Below are 13,687 nucleotides of genomic sequence, written 5' to 3' on the forward strand. Positions count from 1 at the left end.
ATTTCCTTTGAGCACTGTATGTGGGGTTTGCATAAGTGTAACTACACTGGTATAAGTATTTCTAATGCAGACAGGGCCATATGGTTAAAACTGACTTCTGTGTACAGTAAACTGCTTTAAAATACAAATTAACTGCATAGTGCATTTAAATTTAGGCAATACTTCTCCAAAACGACAATCATAGTGATATTTCTCAGTACTTTCTTAGAAAGTAGTCAAGACTCTAGTAAAGTCAGATCTCTTTTCTTTCTTTCTTTCTTTCTTTCTTTCTTTCTTTCTTTCTTTCTTTCTTTCTTTCTTTCTTTCTTTCTTTCTTGTGCTTCCTGCACTTCTGAGATGTTGAATCTAAGTGAATAAATGCTTCAAACTGTCTGTTTTCTCACACAAAAGGGGAAAACAAAGGAAGCTAATGAAGCAGTTTGCCGCCAGCTGTAGAATGTTATTTAATGAAAACATTTTTTTGAGCCTGGCCAATCTGGAGGGTGGTGGTGGAGGGGTGCGGTTAGAGGGAAGGATGAGAAATACGTTTAAATTGCAAGGGACTTCTTTTGTTTTTCTTTTAGCCTTTTGCAGCAGCGTATTGTAATAAAACATACCAAACCCGCAAACAAACCGCAGAAATTGGGCTTGTTTTTGGCTTAATTGTCTTGTGCGTTGCTTGTTGGCTAGGTTTTGGCTTGTAGCTTGTTGCTTCTTTTTTTTGATCGGCTCCCGGCAAGCAGTGGTAAAGGGGGCAGAGAGTCAGGGGTGCACAGCAGGCCCACCACAGTCCCTGACTGCATGTCCGGGAGATCTAGTCATATAGAGTGCTGGGGTTTTTAGGGATTGGCGTGTTTTGGCCTTGTTTTGAAATGGGATCAGCTTGATTTTTCGCTTATTGTGAAAGCCGGGGTGCTTATTTACCGTGTGAAAGTTGACAACTGTGATTGTAATGCTTGCTCATAAATACGTTCACGTTTCTTCAAGTGATTATGCTAGTAAAGATTCTTTCAATAATCACCTACGCTTAGGCAAAACTGGATCCGGCAGCAGAAAGGGAGGCCCAAGTTTAAGAATATACACAATTGTCTACTTCCATGTTTTTCCTTCTATAGCTTAAACTAAGTTTTGTGTTCCTCTAAAACTTAGTCATTACATGTTTCCCATATAGCTGGAAGACTATATCCCTGAAAATGACACAGTTCAGGTTAAAGGGGTCTGAAATCTATGCCCTTTATGAAAGAGAATCTTGAGTAGGCTCTTTTCACCCTTTCTTCATTACCTCTTCTTCTTAATGGTTGAAGATTGTTTGACTTGTACTGGAATGTTTTTGAAAATATGAAAAAGTTAAAAAATGTTATTTTAAAAGAAGGCCATTTTTCAGAAGAAAATAAGTTGAATTCAAAAAATTTAACCAACTGGAAATAAACTGCCTGTTACTTTCTCCAATAAATGTGGATGGTCTAAGGATGAAATGGGTTGCCATTTCTGTGACATTTTGCTGCAGAAGCCACAGGTCAAACGTGGCAGATTTCTGAAAGTATAGCAACAAAAGGAAAATTACTAAGGTTTTAATGGAAATTGATCTATGCAGTGGACAGTGCAACATCATTTTGTCATTTAATTTTAAATTCTGTCTAAAGGTATTTTTAAAGGAAAATGGTGACATGGATTTAAATTGGCATTTCTGTATGTAACAACATTGGACTAGAAAAAAGACCTTTTAAGGATAGGCTATTTCTTTGAAAGTAGCATGCAAATATAGGAAACTAGCAGATTTGAACCAGCTTTGAAATGAAGTTAATTATATGGATTATCTTCGTCAACCCAATGTCAGTGAAACCAATGATTCCAAAGGTCTTTAATGCAATTTTTAATGGCATCCTACATTTTGATGGTAGTCTAATGGCATTTATCTCCCTATGTTTTCTCCACAGATACCACAACGTATTCCACTGAGCGATCTGAGCACTTTAAGCCATGCAAAGACAAGGATCTTGCATACTGTCTCAATGATGGGGAATGCTTTGTGATTGAAACCTTAACAGGATCACACAAACACTGCCGGTAAGTCACTGCACCAAATGTTTTGGCAAAAAACTTGCAAAAAGATTTGGTAATATCCAAGGATACAACATTCACAAAATAAATATATTGACCTAGAATCACATGTACATATACAAATTAGTGGAAAGTACAGATGATTGGGTCTGTCTTGCTTCATTTTTCTAATCTGTAGTGTTATTTTTGTAGGAATAAAGTAGGGAAAGAAGAAGCAATGCTTTGATTGGCTGCATTGATGAGAATAATTCTTAATATCGTAGTGTTTTCCAAAATGACAATCCAGTCCTGATACAGAAATTTATTTTTATTCATACAATTTTAAGCAATTACCTTAACTTGATGTTTTAAATTATCAGTTTCCATGTATTTGCATAGTCAGATCAGTGTTTTGATGATAGTGCTCAACTAGGGAAAAAGAAGCTGTATTCGTGGATCTAAAGGATTAACAGTTGTTATATCTAACTGTGCACTATAGAAAAGGGTGGTGGAGCTGTCATGAAGCTTATGTGCATTTTGACTCCTTTACTCTTACTTGTCTGTTACCTTTCAGGTGCTCTATAGAAATTATGTAATATTTGAATTAGGAAGCGATTTTAAAGATTGCTGAAAAAGTGATCTATAATAATAAATATTATCAGAGATTCTGGCCAATATAAGTGGGGCAGGGGAAAGAGCACGAATCCTTTATTAACCCTGTCCTCAAAATGAAAACAAATGAGAAAATAATGCAGACTGTTGTGTTTTTGTTTTTAAATATCCAAATATTTTAAAAATAGAATCTGTCTGAAACAGGATCAGATAAATAGAACATTCAAATCCTCCTTTTTGGACACTTTAATTGGCATACAGTACAGGCATATAAAATGGATATTTACAAGCGTAAATGCCAAACTGAGACATCCATGTATGACAGAAAGCTGTGGTAACATTTTCAAAAGCACCTACATAACTTGGAGACTAAGGCTCAGATTTTTAAAGGTATTTAGGCATTCCTGCACTTAGCATTGCAACACCTAACTGATTTAGGAGCCTAAATATAAATTGGACACTTAAGACCTGAAGTCCCACTGACTTTCAATGAAATTTAGGTTTGTAAGGCCCTAAATCATCTAGGTGCTTTTGAAAATTTCACCCCTCTTCTTTGAGTGCCCATGTTTGAAAGTTGGGCTGTTAAAGGTTAATGCACCAATCAAATTATCAGAAAAATATCCCTCAAAGCTTTTTATGTTTAGTGTTGCGCTGGTAATTTGTTTTTCCTTTCAATTTGTATATGCTTCAGTGATCATTCATCTCTCTCCATTATTTACTCTTCTCATATGGCACATTTATTAAATTAATTATTCTGAATCATGAAGCGTGGAAAATGATGACATCTCCTCACCAAACCATCATAAAATTTTATAACTATTTTTAAAAATTGTTTTATGAAGGCAAGTAAGTGATTTGTACCCTTCATTTGGAAACTAATAAAACTACAGTGTAGGGAATCTGTATTTTTCATTTTCTGTGGAGGCAGATTAAACAAAACCAACAGAAAATAAGCAAGTGGAAGTTAATATAGTCCTTGTTAGCCAGCTCATAAGATTCATTTCTGTCAGCAGATATTTGGCACAGTCTATTTTTGTAATTGTATATAGGTTATATTGATTAAATACCATCAGGAATAAATATTGACAATGAACTGCTATTTTCTTTGTTCCACTTTCAAGGTCTTTCACTTTGCTTGTCCTCACCAAGTTCCTGCTTATTCACTGTGGCCATAATGTCACTTAAATAGTGGTTCTCTCAGAATAATGATCCGGCATTGGTACTGCAGCTTTCCTGATACTGATACACCATTACAGAAAACCATTATTTCACGTTGTTGTTTCTCACATGAATAAGAATCACTGGCTGGTCCATTCAAGCTTCTGGCCATGACATATGAGAGACAGAATATTGAGTTATTCATCATTCTGTGGGCGGGATGTCTTCACCTTCCTCCTTCTCCTGCATTGCTTTTCCCACAGAAAAAAAGTGCATGTCACACATTTATAAGACTCAAGGGAAATGCTGAGATGAAACAAACTTTAATAGTTCTTTCAACAATTATGAAAGATTTTGAGCAAGCTGCTTGACCATCCCAGCTCTGCCATTATGCCACTGGCAGCACAAAAGGAGTTTTAAACTTTCCTACATGGGCAGCTGGGGATTCCGTCAGCATGGGGGAATCCATGAGCTGAGAGAAGCCATCATAGTACCTCTATACCACCCCTCCCAATCCGCACTGGATTAGGGAGCAAAAGAATGCATGGCTAGAGAATGCTACACACTGTCAATCCCTGCTGACATAACTTTTCCTTTGGGGTCTGCTGCAAACTGGCAAATTTAAAGCAGCATTCGGGCTGCTCTAATTGTCAGGGACTGATCTGAACTTCCAGAAATGGGGTAGGAAGGTGGCTGAAAGCCACTGTTGCTGTGATACACCAGAGGAACTGAACATAGAACTCCATATGTGTATCTTCTACTTAGAGAATGATCTCAAAAAAACCCTGACCCTGTTTGGCACCGCAAGGTATGCAAGAATTTAGGCTCATTCCTAGTTATATAATACTATGATGTATTAGCTCACTCTTCAACTAAAATAGAGAATGGTAGAAAACTGAGTGGTTTCAAAAGCTATGTTTGGTTGAAATTTTAACTTGTGCCAATACTTATATAGAAATTTGTATGAGGAGGAAAACCCACCAAGTTTCTCTTGGATTCTCACATCCATTCATAAACAAGGATGCATTTTGTGCTTGTTTTGCATTCTATTTTCAAATGTGTGTGTTTAGTGTTCAGAAATATTAAGGTATGATAGCATTAGCCTGCCCATGAATAGTGTAGACTGGCACTAGAAAAAACTTCTCAGACATAGCTATTCCCTGGGCTGAAGTGTGCTTTCTGAATAGGGATGCTTTTTCTTAAAACTGAAATCTTAAGTTGTAAATTTAGAGGTAGCACAAACTTATAACATTGTTGTTTTTTTTAATAACTGATTTTTGCAAACGGCTTCATTTGCTGAATCTGTGATAAGGTTATCTGTGTATCCGTTAATACAATAATGGGTCAATTGTTGAGCAATGAACATGTCAGTATCTGACTGTATACAAACCAAGTTAAAGGAAGACTCTGGTGTCTGAAATAATGTTTTCTGTGTCTTCCTTTGAAATAAGGTTTTATTTTAGAGAATATTTGTAGCTCTCAAGCCCCTATCTTCTGGGTTAAGTTATTTTTTTTCTGCCTTATCTTTTGCCCAACTCTCAGTAAGGACTGGAAAAAGGAAAGGTCCTGATGGTTCCTTTCCATAGAAATAAACTCCAGGAGGAGAGGAACCCCCAAAACCCAACAAAGGAAAAGGTTTGACGCTTTATAGAATGGGCCGAGGTTGTTGACTGGAACCCTTGCAGAAACTAAGGATACAGGGAGAGAGAGAGAATTCTAGTGCCATCTCTGTAGATCTCAAAGCATTTTCAAAGAGATGCAGTCCTTGTGCACTGTCTCCTTCCCAACCTCTGTTTTGGCTCACTCTCCAGATTTGCACACTGCCCCTTTTTAAATGTAGAAGAAGCTGCTGTATTATCTCCAGTACACAGGTATCATGGTGGAGTGGGTGGGTGGGTGAGTGTGTAAAAATATAAACATAGGCAATCTCCAAAATCTGCCTGGTCCTCACACGTGTGTGCCACCTAGTGACTGCTCCTCATCTTGATTATACAGTAGTCATTACCAAGCACCAACATTTGGATCATTTTTTTTTTCAGTGGAGAATAAAGAGGCTGTCTAGATTAGGTGACTGCATTGTATTGAATGTTAATTTCTAGTGTGTTCATTAATATTTCAATTGTATGTTTTAACATTATTTTCATATTGATTCTCTGTATTTTGAAGATTATGTGCATGTGGGGAAGCAGCAGAATTGACAAAGACAGTTGATATGACAACTAGCTTAAATTCAAATATTCTAAATATAGTATACAGTTAGAACAGGCTCTTCATAATTGTTGTACATTTTATAACAGCTGGGAGCCCATGAAGGAACAGCATTCACCAGTGCACAGTAATGGATGGAATGCAACTGTAATAGCCATATGGAGTTAAATGGAAGCAAAATAATACTGTAGAACTAAATTCAATTTTTAAAAAGTCCATCTTGATCACTATTAAAGCCCAGGAGAGGATTTAAAAGCCCCTAGAATAGTGGTTTTTTTTAAGTGTTAAAATGTGCAGATGTGTTATATTGGACAAACTCTGATCATTTTGGAAATAAACTAGGACCTAAGCTATTGTAAAACTGCAGATTAGAGAGACTTTTTTAAAAAGTGGGATAGACTATGTACAATCCATACAAAAAAAATTGATGAGTTGTATATGTGAATGTACAGACAGAAAAATACTGCAAAATACAAGAGGGTCAGTTTGGATTACCCAGGTTGTCTTTTCTAGACACTGCTAACTTTGATCATATGAGAATTTTCAAAGCAAATTAACATGAGCAATTGAGTCCTGCTGCATTGTATCCGATGTAGAAATTGTGTGGCATAGGTAGAAGCATGGTCATTTTCCTCTTCACACTGATTTTATGAGAATTATTTGGTTTTGAACAAGATGGTCTCACCCAGCCCCCCCATTCAATTTAGATTGTGAGTTTTAGGTTCCATCTCATCCACAGTCTCCAGGAATTTCCATCCAAACTGGAAATCGCACCTGGTTTTGATGTAAAACAATAATTAGCACGTGTTAACTCAAAAGTGAGCCCAGGGTTGCCCAATGGTTCAACGGAAAGGTTTGAAACCTGCAGGTGATAGTCTTAAATTCCAGCTTGAAACACAACTCAGAACTAGGTGATTGTGATTTTTTTGCACTGCTACAATTGTGATCCAGCTGTATAATCTGCTATTGATGAGTTAGCAGAAAAAAATCCAAAAGACAATGGTTTAAACAAGTACTGAGCATGACCTGTGGCAAGTGTACTTCAGCATGAACTGAAAAACTAGAAAGATAAAGAGCAGTCTGTGTGAAAAAACTTTCTCAGTTTCTGTTAAACAACTTGTCATCTGATCGAGGATTTTAGCATCTAATTTAATGGTCTTTTACAATATCTGCTACCCTCTTCTGTATGACTCCCATTATATATTACACACCATAAAATGATACTAGATTTTTCCAACATATAAGTGAAATCTGAAAATATATTATTGAATAGCATTGAGTAAACAAATATTTTATTGGTGTCACAATATTGCAAGGTTAGTTTCATTCAAGCAAAATACATTATACTAAGTTGACAACCTTAAGTAAAAACACAAGGATTTAGAAAAGAAAGCAAGCTATGCCATGAAAACCATTGGTTTGTGAATATATCTGTAGTACATTGCTTAAATGTAAGTAGTTACAAACATCATCAGCTTGAATGTTTCAGTGTTTACTTTAGAAAAACTCACATGGAATTGAAATATCATATTAAGTTTTTCCAGACTATTGTTATACCACTTGTAATACGGATATTATATCACATCATTGTGGCCCCCATTCTGGAAAGCTCTTAAGCATGTGTTTAACTTTCAAAATTAAAATTAAAATTGACTTCAGTGAGGCCACTTATGTGCTTAAAGATAATCATGCCTTAAATGCTTTGCTGAACTAGGGTCTAAGAACCAGATTCTGTCCAGAACATCATATGTGTATACAACTCAAACAGAAGTCATGAGAGCTGTGTGCGCCTATCCAACGGCAGAATTGGTTCTGAAATGATATCACCAAGAGTGTTAGTAAAACAAAACAAATAAACAAAACCTGATAAAAGGCATGTAAACAGATTATGTTCATAACCCCACAATTTGGCCTACTTTTTTGGTTTTCTAAGTTCATGCAATTCTGCGAGTTTGTTTGTTGACAGATGTTTTATTTAGAGTTGGGCTTGAACCAGAATCTCAAATCCAGAATCCTCACTTCAGCTCTCTTCTCCAGCCTATTGCCCTTGAATTTTTGATTTGGAGTTAGAAAGCTTTAACTCTACAGATCTATCATAAACATTTTGGTCCATTGTAGATATGAAATGGGAAGGGACCTGATTTCTAGACCCAGTCATGATGGGACTCAAGAGGGTAGAAATATCCCAACACTCTCAACCTTGTGAGTTTTCTGTTATTCAAGAGGGTGGAAATAAATTCTGCTCTCATCAAATCTTACAAGATTATTGCCATTTGGGGCAGAGATTTCACAAGATCAGCATGTGAGATTTGGAGATCATTTGACCAGAACCCTAAACCTAGTTTAGATTTGGAACCAAATTCTGTACCCATACCTAAATTTGACCTGGATAATAACACTGCCTCCTGCGCACCTTATGTTTTCAATATCTTTTTCTTAATATTAAACTAAAACAAAATAAACAAAGCCAGCAGACTAACTCTTGCAAGTAAACTTACCAAATCAACAAATACATGTGGCAGGGGAAAAAAAAAAACAGTAACAAATTTCATTTCAGACTTAAATATATGTATTAAAAAGTAAAAATAACTGAAATTATAAAAAAAAAAGTCTTGACTATCCTTTTTGACATGGTAATACAGACATGCATGTTGCATATATTTAAGCAGCATCATGAATAAAGTGCACTCAATTTATGCTGTTGTATTAGCTATCAGAATTTAGCATGTTGTTAATATAGAAAAACCTGAGAATTTAGATAGATGTGTATAATCTTAACAATTTTTCATCCTGGAGGAGTTCCTCCATGAATTACTCCATTTACGTGGTGTTTGGTTCCCTCAGGATCTACTATAAAATATTTCTGTTTGAAAAATATGTATCCGAGCTGGAGAAGAACATGAAATATGAAATCATATTCAAGCTCCTCCCACAAGTCTACTGTTCAATTCAGGATCATATGTATGCATCTTTATGCTTCAGTTCAGGAAGCAATTGGAGGAAATATTCAAAGATATAAATGGGAGTTAGGTGCCTATCTGCCCTTTGTGCAATTTGAAAAACTCACTCTTAAGCACATGCTTAAGACACAATGATGGTAATGGGACTTAAAATGTGATTAAAGTTAAGCATATGCTTAAGCAGTTTCCTGAATCTTGAATGGCCATAAACAAGGGGCAAATGACAATTACTGATACTGATGCTAAAACTTCCTGCTAACTGTCCACTACTTCCTCCTCCACACCCTCTTACTCTGGTGTTTGTTTCACACATGCACATACACCTCTCACTATTACATCTTCGGTGAGATGCTGGCTCCACTGAAATCAGTGGCAAAATGCCCATTGATTGCAGTGGGGCCAGAATTTTGTGCAACATTAATATTGTTTGAAAGGAAAAACCTGACTCACATCAGTCTGTCAGAATTTTGGGGCAAAACCACAGCTCTTTTCAATTTAGAAAAAGCAACAAAATTGCTGCCTTCTACTAAAAGATATTTCCTTCCCCCTAGGTATTACGTTCAGTATTCATAGTGTCTAGAGCTTTATGTAATGGAGTAATTTTACTTTCCACTGAGCACCTTCAGCAGATCAGATTTTGTTAATGATTTCCCTTTGGACAACTTTGTTTACTAAACTGTTTAATTTTCTGAATCCCTTCCTATTTTTGTAAGCGCTGAAGCTTGCACACATGGTTCATCTTATGAATCACCAATGAAGGTGCAATTTTGCAATCAAAGGATTAAAGACACAGCATTGTACAAATAAAATGGATGCCTACATATTTTAATTCCTCATTTGGATAGTTCAATTGATTTAAACTGTGTGCCACACAGACAGGGGAAATAAAAGTCAAAGTCCATTATTATTGTTTGAAATATTCAAATTAATATTCCCCAAAGCCCTGATGAACATATAGATGAGGAAATAAATGCTGTATACACATAAAAAGGGCTCAATTTTATTAAAACACACAATAAGAACATGTGTATATATAACAGTTGCCAAATGAAATCATTATATCCTTAATACCTGAACAGAGTATTTCCCCCAAACACAGGGGACTATCAGCGTCCAGGACAATTGATAATCCAATCCAATGAGTCCATGAATAGTTTGACTGAAACCTGCAAGGACACCATATGTGACATTTTGAAGGGGACTGATCCAATTCCCACTGAAGTCAGTGTGAGCCTTTAGACTGAAATATGATGTGGATCACTGCCCTGATGCTTCAGCATGGTCTTACAGGGGAGGGCAGAGGAGACATCCCACAAGCATACCTGCCAACTGAGCAGGTGAGGGAGGCTTTCCTTGTGAATGCTAATGATCCCTGGTTCTCCTGGCTGTGGATGTGATTGGGGAAGTAAGAAAACAATACTACTTTAAAATTGGCTCATCCCACATTGGCAGGGACTATCTGCTGCTGGTATAAATCAGTCTCTGACCTTATTCTCACATCTGCAGGAACTGAAGGTATTTCTTTATCCATCTTCCAGTAATCCAAGTCCAAGCGTTGGTTAAAGCCATCGTGTCTGAGTGACACATGCCCACTGATAGAGATGAATCAAGCCCATGCTGTGTAGAACATATCAACTTTCTTCCTGAAATGCTGGCTAGATCCAGTTTGTTTATCAAAGAAACTAACTGCCTTGCATCTGCAATCCTTCCCTCAAACTTAAAGGAAAATACAATTACAAACATACAAAAAGAAAGAAGAAACTACCATTCAGTAGATGCTGTCTGTAACATGAATGGAGAATTAAGAGGTGGAGACTAGGAATTACCAAGATACAAACAAATGCCAAAAAAAGAGCTCCCAAAGATCTTCTTTCCCCGACAAAGATTATCATAACAATCCAGAAGAGCCCCATTCACACATACACTCCTATAATTAAAAGACAAAGCACCCAGTATAGACTCCTCTATGTACAAAAAAACCCCGTGTCTAGAAACAAACACCTGAAGAAATCACAGCTCCAAATATCAAGTATACATACTAAGCACACACTTTACTGAACAAGAAACAAATCACACTGCAACGATGTTCAACTGAACATGTCCAAATGATCAATCAGTAACACATGGAGAAAAAAAATCACTTTTGTATGAGCTTAGAATGAGGCCTCCTTTTTAAAAAATGTTTATTCCCCTCTATTTCCCTTAGGCAATGAAGGACTTTGCAATGTGCGTCAATCAGACATTTTGAAATCTCTTATTTAAATTCTCCTCTTCACCAGCATTAGAAGCACATTAAAACTGGTAGCAATACCAAATCCAGTCATTTTCCCACAGACAACGTCCCAGAAGCCTTAGAGGTAAAAGGTAAAAGGCGATGAAATCTAACTCTCTTGCCAATCAAACTGACTAATTCAAACTAACAAACAAACAAAAAAACAACCACTACCAACTACATGGAACAACCAACAGAAAATGCATCTGAATCAGCCATACACTGAAATTTATTTGGAAGTGAAAAGAAACAACATTTTTATGTTCAGTTTAAAAATGAAGAATATGAGGCACACGTGGTGCAGTGACTTCCCACTGTCACACAGAGACAGTCACAGCTCTGATCTCCCCCAGTCCAATGACCTAACCACTCATCTGTTTCCCTATATATGTGTGTGTGTGTGTGTGTGTGTGTGTGTGTGTGTGTGTGTGTATATATATGTATATACATACTATACATACTCACTGTACATCAGGCAGTGAATAATTTCACATATAAAGATGCTATATAGTGAAAATAAAAAACTCAGATTATCAGCTGATATAAAGTGACATTGCTCAATTGTAGTCAATGATTGTGGATTATTGAACATTGTTTTATCAGGTTCTTATACATCCTTGGTAAATGATTGCCTGGTCTGTTATTGCATGTCATAACAAACTCCTCACAAGCTTGTGTAGTGTTGAGCAAGCATTATGGAGGCCTGTGATTTTAAGAGACTTGGTAGAAGTACTCACCAAAAACATCTAGTTAAAGTTCAGGCCGAGTGATCACAGAACAATTGCTAAATGGTCTTTGTTGTTTCAACGTCTTGGCCTATATCTCTACCTTAGCTTGCCCCTTTGTCTGATAGCAAACCAGGGACTTTACAAGTATTCTGTATTTCTAAAAAGCTAGTGTCCAAAGTTTTGCATCATTAGACTTGCCTATTAGTCACGTGAGATGGCTGTGTAAGGTTCAGTGTGTAGTTGTTAAATGTAGTCATTATAATGAACCGCAGTGTTGGTCCGATATTGTTAGTTGCATTATTAAAACGTAAATCAGATAAAACATTAGATGCAGAAGATAGCAAGTGATATCTTTGAAATTATTCTCAGAAGACCAGCCTATTTGATGTAACAGAGAAAAGATACATGGATACTTTAGCTTGAATTCCTATACTCACTTCCAATAATAATTATTGCACCTTTTTATGGCCTGGAGTATAATGGCAATCAGATGGTTATCTTCAGCTGACAGTTTGGAAAGATGTGTGAATGTTTTCAAGCTTGTTGAGAAAAAGCATGTTTGTTTGTGTGTCGGTGTGGTTGTTTTTACAAACTGCATTCCATTTAGACCCCCCACCCCTTGGGTTATAAGATGTTGACCCAACAGTATGAACGTTTCCAGATTTTGAAGCAAACACCTCTGAGTCCCTTCAAAACCTTACTAAGGCAAAGGAATAGACGTTGATCCTAATCAGAATGGATGGGAGTGTCTCAAAGCTTTCTCATTTTTGCTGTTTCAAGTTTTGTCTTACCTTGTACTTCAGACTTGTGATGTCACTTAGCTGAACTACTGTTGTGAGAAACTATGGGGTCTCTGGGAATTGTAAGATTTATGTGGAGACAATATTTAAATGCATTTCAGCAAAGAGGACAAAAATATGTTGTCCTTTTGCCTCCCCCAAACCAAAATATCCCTGGTGCTAGTCTGTATTTTGAAAACTCTGGCAGATTCAATCCACAGTAGTCAATTTCCATACAGTTAATACATTCTGAAGTAGGAACAGATTATCATAAACTCTTCCCTTATTTCTCCGCTGAGTGTATTGTTCAGTACCATCTAGGACAGAGTCATGTTAAAATGCATCTTTTGCGAGCTCTGCTTTTATAAAAGCAATGGGACAAAGGTAGAAGGATTACTTTAAATATCTAAACATTTGCATCCTTCCTCATTATGAAATGGTAGTTCTTCTTGAAATCATATTCTTAAATATATTTAACTTAAGAGCAACTGAGAAAAATCTAAAGTTCAGGTTTAAATGTGCACTTTCAATATAAAGGAAAAGTTTGACAAAGCTAAAATGTAATATTTCAAAATTAAGTCTTTTTGGAATAAATTAAACAGAAACCTCACTGAGTTAGGAATTGATTGATTACAGAATAATGCTTACTTCCATGAATCCTTCCCAGTGTAATCCTTACCCACTGCTGGAGGTAAAGGACACATTTCTGGTCTCAGACAAGCTTTGCACTTTTGTAATTTATTGCATTGTACGGGTTTTAGATTAAAGAGAGATCAGAACCAGGCTCAGTTTTCTAGATTAGAGATAAAACGAGATCCAGGCCATTTCTAGTTGCTAAACCTCCCTTGGCCTTTCTTGCAAGGTTAGGTTTGTTACCAGTTGTGTCCCAGCCTGATTTCAATAGGAGTATTAAAGCTGAATGAAAATCAGAATTTCCATCTCATGGGAAAT

General features: G+C 36.5%; 1 protein-coding gene across 2 annotated transcripts in view; it reads left to right on the plus strand.

Moving 5' to 3' along the window:
* NRG3 (neuregulin 3) overlaps positions 1 to 13,687 on the plus strand; it is an 871,038-nt gene that overhangs the window by 375,158 nt on the left and 482,193 nt on the right. For both annotated transcript variants that reach the window (XM_054036194.1, XM_054036195.1), the window contains exon 2: positions 1,917 to 2,046. In XM_054036194.1, coding sequence (XP_053892169.1) covers positions 1,917 to 2,046 — 130 coding nt within the window. The remainder of the gene's footprint in view (positions 1 to 1,916; positions 2,047 to 13,687) is intronic.

Source organism: Malaclemys terrapin, chromosome 7, assembly GCF_027887155.1.
Source record: "Malaclemys terrapin pileata isolate rMalTer1 chromosome 7, rMalTer1.hap1, whole genome shotgun sequence".
NCBI lineage: Eukaryota > Metazoa > Chordata > Testudines > Emydidae > Malaclemys > Malaclemys terrapin.